Source organism: Argentina anserina, chromosome 2 (assembly GCF_933775445.1).
Source record: "Argentina anserina chromosome 2, drPotAnse1.1, whole genome shotgun sequence".
In the NCBI taxonomy this organism is placed as follows: Eukaryota; Viridiplantae; Streptophyta; class Magnoliopsida; order Rosales; family Rosaceae; genus Argentina; species Argentina anserina.
In genome coordinates, this window is record NC_065873.1 from 18,776,810 (window position 1) to 18,799,632 (window position 22,823).

The window sequence follows — 22,823 nt, forward strand, 5'->3', positions numbered from 1 at the left end:
GGACATGGTTTGACCGTTCGGGCTTACGGTCAACCAAAAAAGAGGCGTTTTCACATAATAAAACCTCATTGACCGGGGTTTTGCCAAATAGATTTCTTCAGTGCGACCGCGCACGATAGGTAACAAAAATTAGTTGACTTCAAATATGCAAACGGCTTTCGGCGTTCGCATTTTTGTAATAGGTCATCCCTTAGGGCATAATAGTGGTGTTTTCGATTTACCGAAAATTCCGACGGTCAAATGAGGTCTGAACTTGATGAAATTTTTATAGGGTCACTAAATATATATACCAATCACATCAGCTGGTGTCGATTGATCCCTAGAAGTTTTCTTCATATAGTCGCTTCATAATGCGATAGTTTTATTTTAAACCTAATATAAAGGTTATGATACATTAGTTGACACTTAGGTGATCGTCAACTCTAATTCGAAATATGGTCGATCGACACCAGCAGATGTGATCGGTATATATATTTAGGCACCCCGTAAAAATTTAGTCCATTTTGGACATGGTTTGATCGTTCATACCTACGGTCAACCAAAAAAGAGGCGTTTTCACATAATAAAACCTCATTGACTGGGGTTTTGCCAAATAGATTTCTTCAGTGCGACCGTGCACGATAGGTAACAAAAATTAGGTGACTCCAGATATGTAAATGGCTTACGGAGTTCGCATCTTTGTAATGAATCCTCCCTTAGGGCATAATAGTAGTGTTTTCAATTTACCGAAAATTCCAACGGTTAAATGAGGTCTGAATTGGATGAAATTTGTATAGGGTCACTAAATATATATACCGATCACATCAGCTGGTGTCGATCGACCCCTAGAAGTTTTCTTCATATAGTCGTTTCATAATGCGATAGTTTTATTTTAAACCTAATATAAAGGTTATGATGCATTAGTTGACACTTAGGTGATCGTCAACTCTAATTCGAAATATGTTCGATCGACACCAGCAGATGTGATCGGTATATATATTTAGGGACCCCGTAAAAATTTCGTCCGTTTTGGACATGATTTGACCGTTCGGACTTACGGTCAACCAAAAAAGAGGTGTTTTCACATAATAAAACCTCATTGACCGGGGTTTTGCCAAATAGATTTCTTCAGTGCGACCGTGCACGATAGGTAACAAAATTAGTTGACTTCAAATATGCAAACGGCTTTCGGCGTTCGCATCTTTGTAATGGATCCTCCCTTAGGGCATAATAGTGGTTTTCAATTTACCGAAAATTCTGACGGTCAAATGAGGTCTGAATTAGATGAATTAATATATATATATATATATATAATATTACGTATTTTACATACGGGTAAAACCGAAAAAAAACCGAACCGAACCGAACCGTACGGGTTGGGTTGGGTTGTAGGTTACAGTCTCTAAAATAGAAAAACCGAACCAAACCGAACCGAATTTAAAATTTGGGTTGGGTTATGAGTTTTGTCCAAAACCGAACCGAATGGACCCGTGTCCACCCCTATTCTCAATCATACGAAAGGGTGCGAGTTTTTTTTATAGTTTCGACCATGCATGTTCGTCCTAGAGGATTGCCATCACTTCAGACACTCAGTTGAATGACTTGAATCCATAAATGGGATTCTCTCGATTGAAGAAATCGCCGGTATTAACGGCATCGCGCAAGTCTCGATCATTTTACCATCCTCCACATTAAAAGGGGTTCGTCTGTTGTACATTGAAATATGTGTTGATAGAGTGGAGTGTCATAACATGCACGAGGATGTGTGTGGTAGTGTGTGAAGAAAAAAGCTGATGCATTCTATACAGTAGCGTATGCTAGAATTTTCCCATTAAAAGTACCAGGATACAAATCAAGTCCTGGATAGGCACTCAAGTGGTATATGAAGTATATGCAATTGGCCTTGGTACCTACAATCATTCTTTCTTCCTTAACGTTAGGATGTAGTGGATTCCTTGTTTTTGAGCTGATGATACAGCATATGTTAATGTATTGACAGTCGTCAGTAGCTCCAAAAGGAAGAATTGCGGTAGTAAAGAACTCTGAGGGTGTTGGGCTATTGGCAGGTATTAATATTCAGTACATATATTTCTCTCTTTTCCTATCAAGTAGGAACAGACTTTTCCAATTTATTACAGTACAAGGTTGTTATGTGAACTATCAAGAGAATTAAAGTTCCAAAGATACAGAAAAGGGGGTTGCAGGGTTTAAGCTACACGGACAAAAACCGGAATACAGGCCAATTATCAACGTCCCAACTTGTAAAAACCGACTTCCTCCACCAAACTGGAACCTTTGCTCCGTCTCAGGAGTTTAGATTCTGAAGAAAGGAAATCTGATTACCAACCGAGACAAAAGTGGATTGAAAAACATTATTACCTAATATACCAACAGCATGGGAGAGAAAATAAAAATATCCCACAAACCAAGCTCATGCTATGTAGCACACTACTGATTAAGCTCTCAAATAGAGATGTGCATACAAATAACAAAGAAACGGCCTCGAACTCAAAGTAGGTGTACAGGGATGAAATAGTAATTATTACAGCTAAGGAGAGAAAGAATGTAGGTTTTTTCTACTACAGTTACAGCGGCCCTTCAACTCTTGAGCAGAGAATTGGGAGGGCGAAGCCTAGCAATACTGTCATAAGACATGCAATAAGATCTGTAAGGAATGAGCATCGGACATAATACCATGTACAAAGGCAAGTTTAGAGTTTTATTTCTCAGGTGCTCATCAAATGGATGAGTAATATCTGATGACTAAGCAGATATCAACAGTGAACTCAATTACTTCTTGATTGAGAGGAGCTCAAAGCTACGGAGAGGATCGTCACGGGTTCCTCTTGTGGCAACCGGGCGCTTGGATTCATGTCCAGAATGAACTCGGTTGTGCCCAGTAGACGGGCGGCTACTGTTTGAGATTAGTCGGCTTGTGCGACCCTCACTGGGCTCACCTGAGGAACTTGGCTTACTGCTGGCCAGAGCCTTCCGTGAAGTGCTACCATATCGGGAGGAATTGCGTCCCCTTTCAGAATCATGGGGCTGAAAATGCAAGCAGAGTGCTCCATTAGAGTTAATTACCAACTGCACTGATATATTTACAAAAACAAGGAAAAGCTACTTCTATGTTATATATAATAATCAGCCCAGGGCCAAACACTCAGTCGACTTCAGGTTGAATATTGATAAATTTCAGAAGGTAGGCCTGAAGCTGATTTTACATGGCAACTTTGAGAGGATAAGGTCATGAAGTACCCAGAGCAATCCATGACCAAAGAAACAAGAGCTACTTAACAAATTACTAGACACTGCAGTAATTTAAACTTTACCGAGTCTTTGGATGGAGGCACATCCTCAATAGACCTGTGTTTGTAGTGATCTCGCGGACTAGTTCCTGAGGTATTTCTCCTTGAAAATGCTTCAACTGCACCTGAGAATCTTTCTCGAATCTCTTTCCCGACTGAATAAGAAATTGTACAGCAGGATTAAGCAATGTGTGAGACCTTAGAAAAAAAATGCTGATCGTTAAATGGTAGTGGAAAGTTCAACAGAGAGCTGGTGAAGCAATATTATACAAAAGATGCAGAAATCTTGTCTCAAATCCTTAGAAAGATCTTTTTTTTAGAAAAAAATATCCAAAATAAATCTTACACGATAATTTAAGGAATCGCCTAGCCCATAATTCTACTACGTTTAAGACACACACACATATATATATATGTATAACACAACCTCAAGTCAAAAGCATACACCAAATCCAAAACTTAACTGAATTATCAAGAAACTATAATCACTGGCACCTCAGTTCAAAAAGCCTTTTCAAGAGAGAACAGTACCTGAGACTCTTTCAGGTCTTTCCCCAGATGGTCCTGCATTTGCACCAGCTTTTCCACTGGCATGCTGAAAACAGAAAAGAACTAGATAAATTATGATTTTACAAAATCGGAAAGATGAACCCAAAAATTTCCAAAGACTTACCCATCCTCTAGAGCTTCCACCAATCTGGGGGTACTTCAAGACGGTCCAGTCAAATACATAGTCAAACTGATAACCTATACGCAATCACAATGTCAATATCTCAAATTCCCAAACAGAAAATGTGAGATAACCTATTAAAAATGAATGCAAAAACAATACTGAGAAAAACAGTCAGAGTTGGGCTTACCTTCTCTAATAAATAAGTCTCGGAAAAGCCTCTTCAGGTATGAATAATCCGGCTTGTCTTCAAACCGCAATGATCGGCAGTAGTGAAAGTAGGATACAAATTCAGATGGATGTGATCTGCATAGCACCTGTTAAACATATCTGTGGCTATGTTATCCATGAAGCAACGAGAAAAAGAACTCAGCACCAAAAGAAAACCAATAACAACTGCACAATTTGTGAGTGTTGTTGATGAATGCATGGGAGAAGTTGATACCTCTATAGGAGTTGACATTTTCTTTTCACTGATTTTATCGTATTTTTGCTTTTTTGTGCCAGCTTTCAATCCTTGCCAGGGAAGGCTGATTCATGGGGGAAAAAACATATTAGGCATAAGAGCTTTTATCATGCAGTAAAAGGCAGCTTAAAATATGAACACAAATGCAAGAAAACTATATTGTACCTTCCTCTTAGGAAATACATAAGCACATAACCGAGTGATTCCAAATCATCCCTTCTGCTTTGTTCTGTAAATGCAATTAATCATCATAAAGTCAGATATGTCAGGTATGTGAGCCCACCTAACATTAGATATTAAACCAATTACAGATAACATCTCTCACCAATTCCAAGATGAGTGTTGACACTTGCATAGCGAGCAGTGCCTGTGAGGTTCTTGTTCTCCCTAGAATATGAAAAGAAAAAAAAACAGGGATGAGGGGATAAGCTTTGACAACAATCTTGTGACCAGCAGAATATGAAGTACACAACTAGAGAAACAAGGGGGGGGGGGGGGGGGGGGGGGGGGTGCAGGAAATAGGAAGGCAGAAGATCTAGCATGTCACACATGGGTTAAACAGCCCACAGCACAGAAGATATATTGTACACAACTCACCTGTATGGTATGTGCTTGTGAGTCTGGAGATCCCTAAACTTCTTTGCAAGGCCATAATCAATAGCATACACCTGTGCAATAGAGAAAGCAGTAGGTTAATAAGTAATATCTAAACCAACATCCCTAATACCATTTGAGATGTCTAATAGAGAGACGGATTTTTTCAATAGCCCTGACAACATGTCTTGAGAAATACTATATTTTCCCAACACTAACTACGACTAATTTATGGTGACATACCTGATTGGCTTTTCGCCCTAGGCCCATTAAAAAATTGTCAGGCTTTATATCACGGTGAAGGAAACCTCTTGAGTGCATGTACTCAACTCTGTTAATCTGAAAGGATGAAATATGGAAGAAGGAAAAACAATTATAATCGTGGTCATTTTCTCCATATGGTAAAAGGACAGCCGAAAGTACTTACTAATTGATCTGCAAGCATCAAAACTGTTTTCAATGTAAACTTCCTATTACAATAGTTGAACAGATCCTCCAAACTTGGTCCAAGAAGATCAATAACCATGACGTTGTAGTCACCCTCTACTCCGAACCACTTCAGGTGGGGGATTCCCGCTTCATTAAAAAAACATTTAATCATTTTCATTGAGATTAAAGATGGGAGACACACATTCACACACAGATAAGGATATAGATACTTACTTCCTCCTTGAAGGAGCATGTATAATTTGGACTCATAGTGAAGCTGGGGATGCTTGGTCTTCACAGGTTCCTAAAATATAAAAAATGAACTTGGCCAATTAATCACACAGATTTTAAGCCAACTCTAAACTCTAAATTCTGAGCCATAAAGCTGCATGTGATAGTTATAACAAGGGAATACAAACAAGTTCCACCACACCAGAAGTTCCAAATGCAAAGCATAAACAAACTCAAAAGGGAAAGTTGAAGAATATATACATCAAGAAGTATCAATTGTGACTTCAACCTACTCTTTAAAGAAAACCTTAGTTTCCATATTCCCCTTTGATTTACTCTAGCGATAGCAGTGTTATCTGACACATCTTGTACAACAGTGAATGGATGACCTTAGTATTTAAATTCTACATCCCTTTTTATGGTACCTAAAACACTTTCTGAATACATCAAGACTGGATCCTAGAGTCTAAACCGTTAATTTCCCTGTGAACGCCATGCAACTTGAGCTTCAGCTCTTGGACAAGAATATTAAAACACCAAAAACATTAACCACCCAAAAGAACTACATTGCAGTCGAAAGGCAGGACTACCCCGATTACCAAAACTTGTATCCCCAATAATTATAAAAAAGATGGCCACCAAAAGGGGAAGCTACTGCTACCCGATTTCACATTAGATCAAAATCTATAGAAACCTTAAAAACATTTGGACACAAACCAAACATCTTAACTAAATCAAAGCATTTTCGGGACCAATCACATACCAGCTTCACAGCAACTTCCTCCCCGGTTTGTACATTGACACCTACAACCAACAACACCAACCTTTTCAATAAAAGCAAAGCACCATAAAATAACACAACACATTAGTAATCAGAACAAAAAAAAAACACACACACAAACAAAGAACCAAAAGGCTGATTATCATACCTAGATAAAGCTCTCCGAAAGAACCACTCCCAATCTTCCTCCCCAGCTTAAACTTGCCAGCTATCACATGCTCCATGATTCAAACAATCCTCAACAATCTTCCCAGCACAGCTCAAAACCCAGAAGCTCAAAACGGCAAATAGCTCAACCCAATGCGACCCTTTACTGTGTGCATAACCTCACACCCACCAATCAATAACCCTCCAAATCTTACGTTTACTACTCACAACCAACTCACCCAAAAGACCGCAATCACCGCATTAAAATCACAATCTCCAATTGGGAAAAATAATCGAACTTTCTTTTTCCTCAATAATATAAAACAAACCCAAATCCTCCAAATCAATAACGCAGAAATTCACAAATGCAAGGTGGAAACCCTAATTCAGAAGATCATTGACCCCAAATCCTCCAAACCGATAAAGCACGAAGCTTTACACCAAGATCAATACTGGGTCTCCAATTGGGATCGGAGAGGAAGAAAGTTGCGCCCAGAAATTAGGGGAAATTGGGCGGAGGAGAAATATAAGGTGAGAAAGAGAGAGAAAGATAAAGAGAAGAGAAAAGGAAGAGGTTGGAGAATGGAGACGATTATGGTTTTTTCTTTCTTCTTTTTTTTTGTTTTTTTTTTTGGGAGTTGGGTTTGGTAACAAAAACGAAAAAGATTAAATCTTTATGGAAGGAATTGGGATTTATGAGGGGTGAAGCGACACCTTTTGTGATTCTGAGCTGCAGCCTAACACGTTTGGGCTGTCTTGCTTGCTCTCTATGAGTAACAAAAAGAAAGAATTTAATTAAATTTTAACAAAAACGTGTTAACAAAAAAAAAAGTGGAAGAGAAATTTCCATACAAAACGTGCAAGCCATTTTGGTTTGATTTGCTTTGCTTGCTCTGGCTGGCTTTGCTGAAATTGGGTGGATTTGAGGGGGATTTTGGTTAGTAATGGGATTTTTGCTAATTTTGGGTGGGTTATTCACTTTCTTTCTTACTTTTTTTTTTTTTGGTTAAACACTTTCTTTCTTACTTGGTTTTGGTTATAATGGATATTCTTTCTCTCTCTGTTGTTCTGTGAGATTGATCTGGAAGGGTGGGACAGACTGTTGGTCAGAGTTATTACTGGTATTTGTTGTTGTTGTCGGAAAGGGACTTGTCCTTGTCAGAAGAAAACTTAATCCCAGTTTTGGGTGTTTTTTTTTTTTTGACAATTACCAGTTTTGGATGTTGGATTCTCCCACTTTCTACATTTGCCCTATATTATATGACCCAAAATTCACCAAATACGTTGATTTATGTCGCTCTTGATGGTTTGTTAAGTGACGTATATACAGATCTAAGGTAGGAGTGCATGGTCCTTTGTGTCATTAGTTTCCTGTATTTTGAAGCTAGCTAAATTCTGGTTAGAGTTTGAGACATGAGAAAAATGTTTATATTCAAGACAAGAATATGCGTTACGTACTAAAAATTCAAGACAAGATGATACTAGGGAGTAGGGATTACTAGTAGCTATCACCATTTGCTTGAAATAGAGTCCTAAAGCTCATCGTGTTTTTGAGTTGCTTAGTTAAACAATAGAGAGAGAGAGAGAGAGAGAGAGAGAGAGAGGCGAGGCTCCTCAGTCATAATGTGTTCATGCAGTGCGTTCTGTTTCCCCGTGTATGAGTGAATTCGAAGGAATATAAAGTACAATAGAGCACATGAGTCACGAGCCATGACTTGGGAGATCGACCCCATCGATCACTGCCTTGTATAATAATTCATTTGATGATTGATCGATGACAGTTGTTATACATAAGGACGTCTGATCGGAATTCACTAGCTATGTGTGACCAGCCGGCCGCTCCAGAAGGAAAAGTACGCCGGTACGCGCACACGTACGTGCCAATCAGCACTTTGCACTTATTCACTGGTTTTCAACTGTTTCATTCTCAATGCATGACACCAATTATTGAATAAAGATGCAGATTTGATCACATGCTGCATCGTATAATCATGTTTAAAATGAAGATGATCGATGCTACAGCGAATGTATTCATAGCTCGGCCGGATCGAATCCAGATGAGTACGTGATCAACTGTTACAGTTGAAGCATTTGCAAAAGTCTCTTTCGATACATTGACCTATCTTTTATATATCAAAAATATCCGCATCAAGATACTCATTGTTCATGAAAGTACATGCAACAATTGGCCTTACATGCATCAAGGATAATTCCCGATCGACCACAAATAGAGAAGGAATAAATACTTCGACTGAAGATATCGATCGCGAGTCAAGAAGATGTCCAGCTCTATCCCCAAGTTATATATATAGCTCAGAGTCTATCCATTATTTGCCATCATCATACGACATTGAAAACCCTAGTTGTAGACACTAATTAAGGGTTTCTATTGGACCAAGAAGTTCATTGGATTCATATGTAGAGCACTAACTTTCAGTACGTTCTGATCGATTAGGGTCTTTCATTCTTCAATATTTCCTATACTTCGTTTGGCCTAAAGTATATCACAAACAACTGGGAGATCCATGTCATCGCATATACTGTACGTCCCTCACAGTAGCTTGGAACCTTGATGACTTGATCATAGAAGATATATATAGTCTATGTCCAGAGTGAAGCTTCACTCTGAAATTACAGAGTGAAGTTTCAATTTTGGCACACTTTTCGGTCAAATATTTTCACCATAAGTGATTCAATATTTAGGTATACTATTCAAGATCATCTTTACAAAGTTTCATCCAATTTGACAATGGTTTGAGCTTTCAAAATTGAGATTTACACGAACGGTTCACGTTAAACAGTTTTAATTCATTTCTTGATTTAACTTAATTTCAATACATTAACGATGTCCGAATTAAATGAAATTTTGTAGAGATGATCTTGAATAGCATACTTAAATATTGAATCACTTATGGTAAAAAAAATTGATCGAAAAGTGTGCCAAAATTAGAACTTCACTCTGTAATTTCAGAGTGAAACTTCACTCTGGATAGAGACTATATATATATATATATACACACACACCCTTCCAACCCCTTCCAATGGGGGATCAATTTTTTGGACAATATTTTAAAGGGATTGCTCATTAACCAGTATTTCGATTACATTTTCACATCTCCGCCATTCAACTTTTAGGGTCTAATTTGTATATCACTTATGTAAAATTTCAGCAAAAATGGTGATCGTTAAGGTATGAAACTTTATGAAAGCAATGGATGCACGAATCTGTCAAACATGAACCGTTCATGCTTATAAGTTTAAATTCAAGTTTTGAATATGTTAAACACCTTCATTTTGGCTGAAATTTTACAGAGATGATCTACACATTAGACTCTAAATGTTGAACGGTGGAGATGTTGAAATGTGATAGAGAATTTGTTCAAGTGACATATCCCTTTAAAAGACCCAAAAATAAATCCTTTAGTGGAAGGGATATATATATATATATATATATATACATATTTTTTTCAAATAAGGAGGTATGCACCAATGATTTTGGTGCGGATTTCCATTTTTGAACCACTTTTTTGTCGAATTTCTTTATCTCCACCGTCTAGTATCTAGATAATATTATGTAGATCATCTCTGCAAAATTCAGCCAATTTGGTGATCGTTAAGGTCCTCAAAATTGAAAAACAAATAGACGAACTGAATTTTGTCAAACATGAACCGTTCATGTTAAAAAAAATGCAATTTTGAGGGCCTTAACGATCACTAAATTGGCTGAAATTTTGCAGATATGATCTACACAATATTATCCAGATACTATATGGTGAAGATGATGAAATTCAATCGAAAAGTAGTGCAAAAATGGAAATTCACACCAAAATAGTGATGCGGACCTCTTCAGCCAAGAATGGCTATATATATATATATTTGCAGTGATAATCAGGTGCGGACGTCCCGATTCTGGCGATGGCAGGTTGCAATGGCGCGGTGCACTAGTACAAGCACACTACCTACTTCCGGAAATCTCGTATGTGCCGGCGGAAGCTCCATCGGCAACCCACGACGGTTGAAATATGTAAAAATCAAGTTTTTGGGCAGATTCTGGCGATTCCGTGATTCCGGCCACCGTGGGTCGTCGATGGAGCTCCGGCTGACATAGACGGGATCACCGGGAGGTGGGTAGTGCCCCTGAGCTGGTGCACCGTGCCGTTGCGGCATGCCGTCGCGGCATGCCGTCGCCAGAAACGGGACGTCCGCACCTGAAAATCCTTATGTGTGTGTGTATATATATATACAGTCCATATCCAGAGTGAAGCTTCATTATGAAATTATAGAGTGAAGTTCTAATTTTAGCACACTTTTCGGTCAAATGTTTTCACCATAAGCTATTCAATATTTAGGTATGCTATTCAAGATCATCAATACAAAATTTCATCTAATTCGGACATCGTTAATGTATTAAAATTAGATTAAATCAATGAATGAATTAAAACTGTTGAACGTGAACCGTTCGTGTAAATCTCAATTTTGAAAGCTCAAACTATTGTCAAATTGGATGAAATTTTGTAGAGATGATCTTGAAAAATATTGAATCGCTTATGGTGAAAAATTTTGACCAAAACGTGTGCTAAATTATAACTCCACTATGTAATTTCAGAATGAAACTTCATTCTGGATTGAGATTATATATATATATATACACACACATCGTCTCTTTAAGATGTGGCTTTAACAATTATATATGATATCGTCTTATTCATTAATCCCGTCATTAGTATACAGCTAAATCGTTGCATTACAGATTGAACAACATTTCAGCCCTAATGAATACAATTAGCTATGTATAATTCACTCCCGGCAGAAAGAAAAGCACACAATTAATGTACGGTATAACGTACAGAGCCCCCCTATCATGATGAAGCATGAGAACAAGTCCATGCAGAGGCAACATACAAACTAGTATCTTTCCACCCAAGCCTAATCGTCCCATCTCCTTGCACAAGGCTATACCCATTACTAGGCGGAAACATGTTCAAAATCAACTGCGCTTGAGCCATCGAATTTCCACTCATACCTACTTGCATGAAGCTATTGCTAGCCCCGAGCTCACTCCTCCAATGCCTAAACTTGTCTTCTCCACTCCTTGCTGGCCCACCTATTGCCAATATGTTGTTTATTTCTCTATACATCAAGCAATGTTCGACTAATTGCCTGTTGGGGTTATCACTAGGCAAATAGGCTTCAAGAGAATCGAACATGGTGGAATAGTAGTGCAAAGACCCGACAAAACGGTCCAAAAACGAGCCTCCGTTGTGTGACAAGTCTTGCTCCACTAATGTGACGATTCTCGGGGATAGTTCTTCAATGAGTTTCATTGTTCTCCAATCTGGTCCGGTTGCATCGTAGAGTGAATGTTGTAGCCAATGCACAGCTATAGTTTCTCCCCTCCGCACTTGCACCATTGAAGTGTCTGAATGGTCACCAAATTTCCTCGCAATTGGATGAAATTCAAATGACAAACCGAGTCGCCTGGCGAAATTTGAAAGTTGCTTTCCAGTCTCCAGCAACACCTCAGATGAGGTGCCGAAGCCGGTCATTCTCACGTGTGGAGGCCCTTCCATGCGCGTGGCGAGGATATGAAATAGGGCTGGCCATTGCAAACCCTGCGTGCAAGGAATTCAATGTCGATGTTAACAGAAATATAAGAATCGATTGTTACTATCATGTATAAATACGCGAAACGTACATTTCGAAGCCAAGATCACTAAAAAGAATACTTTATCGATCATACGCGTACGCAAGTGAGCACAAGGATGAAATTCGAAATGAAAGTTGGCAGATTGAAAGTGACAATAGTGTATTGCCAAAGAAAATGTATATCAAATTATGGGAGAATAATCTCTAATTAACATTGATTAGTTCTGAGTAACAATGAGAAATTAATTTGAAACTCCGGTTCAAAATCATGAAAGAAGACAAAGGATATGGTTAGGGTTGTAAGTAGGCTCGAGCCGCTCATATTCAGCTCGTTTTTAGCCCGTTCGGCTCGAGTTCGTAAAATTAATTGAGCAGAGTTTGAGCTCAATATTAAACCCGACTTGAAAAATGAGTTGAACATGAACAACAAGTATTCGGCTCATTTGACTCGTATAGCTATGGAGCAAGCTCGGACTCATCAAAAGTTCGGCTCATTTATTAATTAAGATTAACTTATTAACTTTAATAGTATATATAAAATATAATTTTTATATGAAAAATATAATATTAATTTGAAAGAGCTGAAAAGCTTATTTATAGAATAATTAGTTAAAGACTTTAAGTTCAATAGTTACTTTGATTTGATATTTTTAATTTATTACAAATAAAAAGGATTTTGTGTGATGCTATGATATCATATTTTAAATTTTATTTTTAATTTCTTAATTTTATAATAATAATTTCATATAATTCAAGTCACCTCAATTCGAGTTCGAGGTCGTTTAATAAAATGAGCTGACCTAAGCCCAGCTCGAGCTTTTTCAAGCCGAGCTGAGCTTGAACATGAAACACAAAAATCAAATTTTAGCCCCGCTCAAACTCGATCGAATAAAAACGAGCTAAACATAAACAACCTACTATTTGACTCGGTCAGCTCATTTATACCCCTAGATATGGTGGCTATATGATATAATATAAGTAGCTTATAGGCTATACCTGCATGATATCGAGATCGATAATGTGCACCCTGTCACGGCGGTGAAAGGCTTCGAGGATGGCTTGGTTGGAAGTGAAGTGAGCAAACTTGATGAAAGGCGAGATGGTGTTAAAGACTTGAAAAGCACTATGAATGCTTTTGTAGTTGACCAATGGAGAGCAAATGCCTAGCCATGAGTTCAAAACCCTACTCGACATGGCCTTGGCGAAATAGGACACCACGCGCTCTGCGCATGATGGCCCATACGGTGAGGCCATTTGAGTCAACTCCAGCAGCATCCGATGTGCCTCGCCGGGGTTCTCCACGGAGATTGCAACCGCACATTCGAACAGAAGAGTAATTAGGGTTAGGCCATGCTGGTCAAGCTTACTCAACCCTCTCCCTCTTCTATTGTTTTCTGCATGGAGTTGCAGCTCATTTCTCCACTGCAACTCATAGTCTGCACGATCAGCACTTGTGTCGTCGCCGTAGTTTTTCCTTGGGGCTTTTCTAGGACTAAACTCGCCGGAATGTGATGAGGGGATGAAGTACTGATCCCCGGATGTTGCTGCAGTGTGCAAAGTGTCTGCAGCGCTGGCGGTGGCTGCTTCTGGCAAGTCATCGATGAGTTGCTTTGTTATGTGCTCTACCCACTGAGAGAGATCGCTGACAGGCTTTGGGAATGGATTAACGGAGGTCGAGTTGTTAATCCAGTTGGTTTCATGGGGTTGGATCACATTCATACCCGCATGAACCATTTCAAATTCTGCTTTCATCATTTGAACTGATCACAGATGAATTCTGACAGAGAATCGAACCACGTCGATGGTGGTCAGCTGAGAGAGAGAGAGAGAGAGAGAGAGAGGAGAGGGGAGTAGTTGTGGTGGATGTTATTTTTAAAGGCCAGGTAAGTGATGGCGAAGGAAAAGGTAAGGGTTGAATGACAAAGAATTTAGGCAATTGTTTGGGATTAAAGGAAGGATGGCCGGCATATTCAGGACATCGAGAAGAAGTTAACATGCTACAAGCCAAAGATACCACGTCGGTAAGGTAGTGATTTTGCGATTGTTAAATGTACGTACGTTGATATTCAACAATTTTCAGTTGTAATTTATCTACGTACATACACCAATAGAAAATATCAGAGTATCAGAAGGAATATCTACAAGTCCCCAACTGATCCCAACGAAAACCTAGCACATTCGCAACAACGCTTAAGGAAAATGCGAGCGCGCGAGGCCGCGAGCTAGGGCTGGATTAAGAAGTCCCTAGTGAGGCAATAACAAACTCAAAACCCTAGATATCAAGTGGAACAGCTTGCTCCATGATCATTTCCAATGCATATATCTTAAACTAATCAGTTCAATGAGAGTTAATTAAGGGCGCGTTATTTCTTTCTTAACCTGATAGTAAGTAACATCCTTTTGAAATTTGAGTTTCAATTTATTTTCAATCGATCTGTTTCAATTCCTGTCGCGCGCGGAGTTTTGAGTCTAGGGCGGGCTATTAAGATTGGCTATCAATATATAATAACATCATATTATCCTTAATTGGTACATGTATAAGAGGTTGGATGAAATTACATTTAAAGTGAGAAAGAACAACTAATCCACTAAGTACATCATCATGATGAATATGGCTGCTTCGAATATAAGCTGCGATAAATTTCAGCTGCTAATGTACATTTTTATTTTCTGAGAATGCTTATGCATACGTACTATAAAAGAATAGCATCCTTATAAGTTTAACGAGGATGATGTATACTGCAGGTTATTGAAATTTGGATCTTTGCTTGATAGATTTTGTTTGTTGTTGTTATCATTGACCCATGAGAAAAGACATTTTTGGCGACAAACCAAAATAAAATACTTCCTCAGTTCCTCCATGAAAATGTGAAGGGTTCAAACTAGCTGTTTGCTTCTGATCTAATCAACATTCCATCTCTGTACTAATTTCATTAATCCAAGTAACTTAATTGGACGATTTCTAATTACATGAGTCAGGTTCGGAAGACCGAAGAAATATCAAGCTTGCGGTTGTAGCCATTTTATTAATCAGGCCATGATAATATTATATTGCTGGCCTTAATAATTTGAGCAATTTGGCCAGCAAAATTAAGGTGCCAGATTTTGCGGCATAGATTGGGAGTTAAACTGAGCCAACCCACAGGTTTTGGAGAACAGAACATCGTTTCTGATGTCAAATCGCCAACCTTGCTCTCCCCACACACAACATTAACAAATGGAGGAGAAAGACCCAGATTAAACCAACTTGTAGGCATGATGTTCCAAGCAATCCATGTCTACAAAATAATGGTGCTCCAAGTTCATCCCAAAATTCTTTAAAATGTATTGGAAGTCATAGTGTTTACATAATTAACATGGTTGAGTCAGCAAATGTTCCAAGTGTAGTTTGGACACTGGCATTACCGCATTAGTATGCAATATTTTATTTGATGACCTGAGTCAAGTTCCTAGACTTACGAAAATCTGTAATGTTCTAATTAGTGAGTCAAGTTCCCACACTTGGGAAAATCTGTAATGTTCAAGTTAGTCAAGTTCCTAGACTTAGGAAAATAATAAGTAATGTTCTAAGTCAGTCAAGATCCTTTTGTGAAGTAGAAACCTCACAATAACGATGAGGAGACGTAAAGGACTGGTTGGTTTTTTTTTTTTTGGATAATAAAGGACTGGTTGGTTAAACAGCTACTTCATTAGGGAACGAGTCAAAGCTCAGAAACCACTGGTAAACTTTTAGTGGACAAAGAACAAAGAACTGAACTTTCATTTTACTATTTGCTTTTTTTACTTATCATATCTGATTTTGACTGGACAAGAGATTACAGGTCTGAGAGAATTTAAACTCCTTGCACCACTAGACTACTTGTTAGAGCATCTTTGTCCCATTGCTGAAGAACTGGGGACAACAATAACTGTATTAGCTTTAGTTTTATCTGCTGTCGTTTGAAGGTTTCGTTTGTCTGAACACTTCAACATATGTACCGTTCTTTCCAATCAATTGAAAATATAATCACCGGTTCATTATTAAACTGACATAGAAATTTCACACAGAAAATGGTTCCTCAATGATGGGGACTTTAGATTGTCCAAATTTCATGCCATAGGGCACTTCTTTAGTGAACACAGACCCACGTTGGAGAATATTTCGGCGAATGATCCCAATTTTCTCTTTGGCTTCAATCAGATTCTTATAAAATCTTTATTCACTTATGTTTTATACTAGGAAAAGAAATAAATAAAATACAAGACACAATCATATATTTTGTATTTTGGTGGTTTTAGTTTGCTTGATGATGTATTATCTAGAAAGAATAATGCTTATATATAATGTATTGCGGAAGCATGATGTAGGATCATGTAACCAAAGAAATGAGGTGAAAAAAAAGTGGAAAGAGAATGAGGATAGAGTGAACAAATTGTATTGCTTTGATTAATACAGTGAATTAACATCTGTATATAATGTACGAGTTTGAGAGTGTCTTTGTACAATATTTGGTATTTGACAATGTGACAACAAGAAAGGATGGAAAAAAGATTACAAAAGAGAATGGATATTTACTCTTGAACATGTTGATAAAAGAGAAACTTACAGGCCGCTAGCTTATCTCAGAAGGCTCAATATTAGTTGCTTCTTCAAGATCCATCATCCTCCTTCAGAACTTGGAGACTGATATTTTCATCAAACCTCGAAGATCTCCAGCTGACAGAACCATGAAAAATATACAGGCTCAAAAGGCAGCATAAGGATTTGCATGTAAGTACTTGAAAGTCAAAATTCAGTTGACGGACAAGCTCCAAGTCCATCTGATGGATTGGCCAAGTTAGGTAGAATCACTTCGGCGTTGAGATACTTCTAATTCAGGAGGCAACATGTTCAAAAAGCTGCCTTGCACAGGTTGTTCACTTCCAGGTGTGTCCGATGTCTCCGATGACTCTGACTCAGCATCTGTCTCGAGCAAACAGAAACAGGTTAGAAAGTAAAAGACATCCCCTCTATAAGACCATTGTGAAACATTAGCGATATGTGTAGAACGATATGTAGAACACTAAAAACGTTTATGATTGATTAAGAGAAAGATATAGTCCTACCAAAAAGAGTTTTTATGGATGGCCGTTTTGATGTATTGGTCTTCTTCTTCAATGAGGCTACACAGAGAGAAGATCAACTTAGTTATTTAAGAGATAATCAAAAGAAAAAGAAAAAAAGAATGCACCAAAGACTAAATTAAACATTATTCTTAATCGGTGCCTGATCTTCTTAAAAACCAAAAAAGGAGGATATAACCCCAAACAATATCAGCTGGTTAGTAATATTATACTTCCTCTGTATTCCAAATATTTTGGCCAGTTGATCAGGTAAATTAAAGAAACCTACAACTTTGGATGGTGCCTGCTATTCTGACACCTATCAGCAATTTTCAGATTTCACCATAAACTAGGTATGTATATAAGGGGTGTGTGAGTGAGTGAGTGAGTGTGCAGATAAAACCAAGTTTAAACCAATATTAAAAAATAATAATAATAAGTGTGCAGGTTCATTTGGGGGGGGGGGGAGAGAGAGAGAGAGAGAGAGAGAGAGAGAGAGAGAGAGACCCATCCCAGGTACTTGATAATCGTTGACAATTTCAAAATTTTTATATGTGTAGCCCACAAAATTGATGTCCTTGGAGGAGAGCATCTGCAAAAGATTAGGAAAAATATTAGGATAAAATAAGTGAAAGATGGGAAAGATTTGGGGGGGGGGGGGGGGGTATTACATGTTAAGAAGTGATACTTTGAACTAAATCCTAAAAGGCATTGAAAAAGAAACTCTGACGAAACGAATTACAAAAAATTAGATAAACTTAAGATTCCAGGACGTTTAGGAATGTAATCTCAACTCTAATATCTGGAACTTAGACATTTCTATGACCAACAGATACCTCAAAGTCTCAAACTCATAATTTGACCTTTTAACCTGAATGTATGCCATCTGATATTAAGCCTTGAAAAATAACCATCATTGCACCAAAAACCATGTAAGTAATTGCTACAAGGTTCCCCCCAATTCCTCTTAATGCACAAGATACACGATAAAAGGTGTAAGAATTCATAAGTTCAATACACACTAATGCAAAATAAGTTTACTAAAATTAAATGCCCATTAAAAAGGTTTCCCCTGGTTTATCCTAATGAAAAATCCAAAAAATCCAGGAGTACATATGCACTCATTTGATATACAAAGAGAGGGGAGAAAAAAAAACTCAAAAGTTGCTCTACATAAAGTTCTTCTATATTCGAGGACTATTAATTTGAAAGTACAAGGACCAAATGGACGACCGACTAAAAGGCGGAGGACTAAACAAATGTTAGCCCATCATTTTTCTAAATACCAAGAAAAAAAATGCTTAGATGCTCATCTATAGAAAAGATTGTACATCCTCATTAAGAGATTAAACAAAACAGACTATAGATTAGTAGCATTACATATCACATGGAAAAACGGCAACTCATTTTGATTTAAATTCGCAAGTATATAAAGCAATTTCATTTATAAGTGAAAATAGCTTAGTGGCAAGTGAATTCCAAAGCTTAACCTTTCTCCAGGGCCCTGTTTTTTGTGATGTCTGAGCTTGGTGGTCAGCCTGCAGAACAAAAGTTGGTATAAACAAAGGAGCAACATGTTAAGCCAAACAAAACTTGCTTCACACAATTCATAAATGGAGAAACATCTATACCTCTTCAAACTTTTCAAAATTTTGAGTATCCAGATCATCGTTGACCTCTGGAATAAATGCAGCATCCATCTGGTAAAGCTTTTCCCATTCAGTACCTTCAAACCAAGGATGAACCTGGAAAAGGAATCAGCAGTAAGGTAATTGTCATTACATGCAATACGGTCATTAACAAATCCAAGCAATTTAGAACAGGACACACCATACAACACCTTTATTTCACTTGCGCCATTTGTCCCCAACCTTTGGTTAACATTACACAAGAGTTTACTAATAAGATCTTTTGCCTCTGGAGATAGCTTGGCTTCTTCCGGAAATTTCAAATGAGTTTTCCAGTTTACTATCTGCAACAAGCAAGAGAAGCTATGTTATCAAGTAATAAGTACAACTTAACATTTTCTCATGAGGGTTTGGGAATAGTTATGATTGAGTGCAGTAAACGCATCAAAGTTTCAGCTTAAACTGAGAGCATAGCATTGCATATTATCATATATCGGCATAGATGACATCAAAGAGTGAAGCATGCAATATTGATCACAACGATAAAACTGTTATGTCAGAGTGCGTGATCATAATCATCAACAGAAGAAACAACTGATGAACCAATTCAGTTTTAAAATAGGAAAAACAATTGATGCAGTAAAATCTACAAGTGGAGGATGCAGATAAAATCATTTTGAAAAATAATATGCACTAACGTATCAGATGCCAAAAGAGACCTGGCACCCTAAGAGACTTCCCAGAAGCAAGATGCTTAGATAAATTTAAATTAATAAAAAATTACCTTCCTGCAAGTTGACATTGGATCATCAGAATAGAATGGAGGGTAACCGACAAGCATTTCATACATAATAGCACCAAGTGACCACCTGAGTATCAATCAAAATGATAACTTAGCTTAGACAAAAAAGTAAGAGCACAACTTTGCCAAAACAAGGTATTTCTCAGTTTATGGCAGATATATTCCCCTAGTACTTGCAATGATGTTCGGTTGCAATATGAAAGGTGCAAAAAAATGATGACTACTTGAGAGCATATTTTTAGATTCAAGCATGAGTCTACAGTAAAGAGATCATGAATTCTTAATTGATATCAAAAGAGCAGTAGAATTAGTTATTTGTATTGCACACCCAAGGACATAAACTAAACGGCATAAGTACTCACCAATCACATTCCATTCCATAGCCTTTTTTCAACAGAACTTCCGGGGCAATATAGTCAGGTGTACCAACAGTTGAATAAGCCTGCAGTACCATATATCAATTGTTAGAGAAACAATGCTCCACACCATCCAACCAAAAGACCATGAATGAAAGTTGCATTGCAACTCAAATGTAACGGTACAATATATATATATATATATATATATATAGAGAGAGAGAGAGAGAGAGAAGGAGAGTGTGTGCGTGTTTGTGTTAACAGATATAACTCACTAGCATTCTCCTATTCTTCTGCCAATGTTGCAGTTGCTCTTGTTGTGTGCGTTTCGGAGCTGCGGGACGGTCATCATTTTGTCCAGAACCATTGGCGTTATTTGCCACTGAGAAGTCTTCATGAATTGTACTGCAGTCTAATGGTTTGCATAATCCGAAATCTGACAGTCTCAAGTGTCCATATCTATCGAGTAGTAAATTATCTGGCTTAATATCCCTGTGTTATGCAAAACAAACGAGATGAACCCTTATTCTGAAGTATAAAGGTGCATTCTTTATCTGTGGTGAAAAGAATGTTGATAATGAAATAATAACACCAACCTATGAATATAATTGTGTTTATGGATAGACTCAATAGCCAAAACCGTTTCGGCAACATAAAATCTAGCCTCATCTTCAGTCAAAATATCCTTTCTCATAAGTAAAGTCATCATATCTCCTCCAGGTAAATATTCCATTATAAGATAAAGATAGTCATCATCTTGAAAAGAACAATAGAGCTTGACAATGCAATTGCTGTCCACCTCAGCAAGCAAATTCCTTTCGGCTTTTACATGCTCAACCTGAAAGAATTATAAGCCAACTGGGAGTAAATACACGTCAAGTTTCATCCACCTCTGTACATGAACAAGCAGACCAGTTTTCTGAGATACCTGGCCTCTACGAAGCATTTCTGATTTCTTAAGCTTTTTCATGGCATATACAGAACCTGTCGTCTTTTCCCTGCAGACACGAACCTGCACCATAAAGACATTTTACTGAACTGAAATTATACTAGCTGTATGAGACATAATTCACCTTCAGGAATAAATACTTGGGATATCTTTATGATTTCATACTGGTCCTACTACAATACAACCTTTTATTTCAGCAGCAAATCATGGACTTGGCAATTCCTTATATTACTAGGTTCCATATCAAATTAATCCAAGTCACTTATGCATTGTTCTCAAACTTCCGTTGTAAGAACTACGCAAGCATTATCACCCAAAAGTCAAAACAAACTACTACAAATTCAGAACCAAGTAACCCCACAAACTCTATTAGTTATTACTCATTGCGATTCCACCTAGATTGAGAAACAGGGAAAGTGACAAATCACATTTTCATGTAACAACTAACAAGTAATCTGAATCCAAACACAATGTAGTATAAGAACACATAATATACCTCACCAAATGCACCCTTGCCAATCATAGTCAACAACTCAAAGTCATCACATCCCATCTTATGCCTCTGAAGCCGCATGTACTCGGTCTCTTTCTTCTCCAAAAACTTGAGAAGATTGTTCTGATCCTCCTCCGACACATCAGCATCGGCCAGCTTCTTCTCCAACGTATTCCGTCTGCCACACACCAAATCCAACGCGCATTCAATCAAAACATTCACAATCTAACACAAACCCAATCGCGGTGTGCAATTACCTTTCTCTCCTCTCCTGGAGATTCTTCATCTGCTCTTTATAGTGATTCTCAATGTACTGCTTGGCCGCCGCGGCCTTCTGCTTGGTGACACTGGACAGCGCCTCGTCATCCGTATTCGACCCGTCTTCGCCGCCCACCGTGTCCTTCTTTCTCGCGTAGCTCCTCACCTTATCCCGCGGCTGAAGCTTCTGGAACCACTGCCTTGCCGAATCCATTTCTCCCAACCAACGTGACCCCAAAACGCCGCCGTTTTCAACCCCAAAACACCGCAACCTGCATTGGTCTACTATCTGCGGTGGCGTTCAAAGCTATACGGAATCACGATCCGGTCGTTTGCGTGCGGTTCAAGGAATGCGGAATCAAAAGAGGAAGAAGATGGAAAGAAAATGAGGGAAATAATTTTAGACGAGAGCGCGGCCGGGGAATTCGGATTACCGCCCAAATATTTGGGGGTCGAACAACAGATTGGCCTAAGCAATGACCGGCATTGTCGGTAAGAAGTTGGGCCTGGGCCTCCGGGTCCGGAGCCCCGACGAACTGGAGAGTCCTCCGCTTGCGTTGCGCGCAGCTAGGAGAGACGCACCGCCACAACCTCCCTCCATTTTTTAATTTTATATATTTCGAATTTAATTATAAAATGAAAGGGAAAATAAGTAATTAAGAAAATTGGACCGTTGGATCTGGCGAGAAGATTCGGGTGGACGGCGGAGTCCACGTTATAATGTTCGGCTTGGTTATTCAAAGCGTTCTTCTAGTGTTGTGTTGGATGTATCTTACAAATTACAATGGAACAATAAGATTGTGAATCTTCCGATCTTGTTGTTCACTGTATCGGTGATATCGAAGATCTTAGTTTTCGAGATTGATCATATTTGCTTTGGGGCATGTATCTTCGACATTGTTGTTGGTCGGTAAGAAGCTCATTTCTACTAAAATAATGCGTCTACACGAATTGAAAATTACTTCGGATTATCTTTCTAAAATATGATGTCAAGCAACTGATAA

The 22,823-nt window shown here is 38.2% G+C and overlaps 3 protein-coding genes across 3 annotated transcripts; all 3 read right to left on the reverse strand.

Annotated features, from left to right (window-relative positions):
* Positions 1-2,407: 2,407 nt before the first annotated feature.
* Positions 2,408-7,318, reverse strand: LOC126781992 (casein kinase 1-like protein 7). The gene is made up of 14 exons (XM_050507133.1): positions 6,607-7,318; positions 6,441-6,481; positions 5,681-5,750; positions 5,445-5,593; positions 5,261-5,356; positions 5,021-5,091; positions 4,749-4,810; positions 4,589-4,652; positions 4,403-4,487; positions 4,148-4,274; positions 3,961-4,034; positions 3,819-3,882; positions 3,312-3,442; positions 2,408-3,024 (listed from the first exon to the last, which is right to left on the reverse strand). The coding sequence occupies exons 1-14, from the start codon at positions 6,680-6,682 to the stop codon at positions 2,770-2,772; spliced, it is 1,365 nt and encodes a 454-aa protein (XP_050363090.1). The 5' UTR covers positions 6,683-7,318; the 3' UTR covers positions 2,408-2,769.
* Positions 7,319-11,312: 3,994 nt separating this feature from the next.
* Positions 11,313-13,993, reverse strand: LOC126785030 (protein SCARECROW-like). Its single transcript, XM_050510605.1, has 2 exons — positions 13,248-13,993; positions 11,313-12,217 (listed from the first exon to the last, which is right to left on the reverse strand). The coding sequence occupies exons 1-2, from the start codon at positions 13,983-13,985 to the stop codon at positions 11,465-11,467; spliced, it is 1,491 nt and encodes a 496-aa protein (XP_050366562.1). The 5' UTR covers positions 13,986-13,993; the 3' UTR covers positions 11,313-11,464.
* Positions 13,994-16,717: 2,724 nt separating this feature from the next.
* Positions 16,718-22,444, reverse strand: LOC126785029 (uncharacterized). Its single transcript, XM_050510604.1, has 13 exons — positions 21,819-22,444; positions 21,565-21,739; positions 21,048-21,131; positions 20,716-20,957; positions 20,395-20,611; positions 20,126-20,205; positions 19,746-19,830; positions 19,174-19,305; positions 18,965-19,078; positions 18,824-18,871; positions 17,841-17,925; positions 17,337-17,393; positions 16,718-17,193 (listed from the first exon to the last, which is right to left on the reverse strand). The coding sequence occupies exons 1-13, from the start codon at positions 22,031-22,033 to the stop codon at positions 17,069-17,071; spliced, it is 1,659 nt and encodes a 552-aa protein (XP_050366561.1). The 5' UTR covers positions 22,034-22,444; the 3' UTR covers positions 16,718-17,068.
* Positions 22,445-22,823: the final 379 nt, after the last annotated feature.

Bases quoted from the DNA above. Each gene is read 5' to 3' on its own strand.
- LOC126781992 (XM_050507133.1), bottom strand. From the start codon at position 6,682: ATGGAGCATGTGATAGCTGGCAAGTTTAAGCTGGGGAGGAAGATTGGG. The intron at 5,594-5,680 runs GTAAGTATCTAT...TTTTTAATGAAG, and splicing joins CATGCTCCTTCAAGGAGGAA to CGGGAATCCCCCACCTGAAG. The intron at 4,488-4,588 runs GTACAATATAGT...CCCATGAATCAG, and splicing joins ATGTATTTCCTAAGAGGAAG to CCTTCCCTGGCAAGGATTGA.
- LOC126785030 (XM_050510605.1), bottom strand. From the start codon at position 13,985: ATGGTTCATGCGGGTATGAATGTGATCCAACCCCATGAAACCAACTGG. The intron at 12,218-13,247 runs GTATAGCCTATA...CCTTGCACGCAG, and splicing joins TCGATCTCGATATCATGCAG to GGTTTGCAATGGCCAGCCCT.
- LOC126785029 (XM_050510604.1), bottom strand. From the start codon at position 22,033: ATGGATTCGGCAAGGCAGTGGTTCCAGAAGCTTCAGCCGCGGGATAAG. The intron at 17,394-17,840 runs GTCTCTCTCTCT...CTCTCTGTGTAG, and splicing joins TTATCAAGTACCTGGGATGG to CCTCATTGAAGAAGAAGACC. The intron at 17,194-17,336 runs GTAGGACTATAT...TGCTCGAGACAG, and splicing joins ATCCATAAAAACTCTTTTTG to ATGCTGAGTCAGAGTCATCG.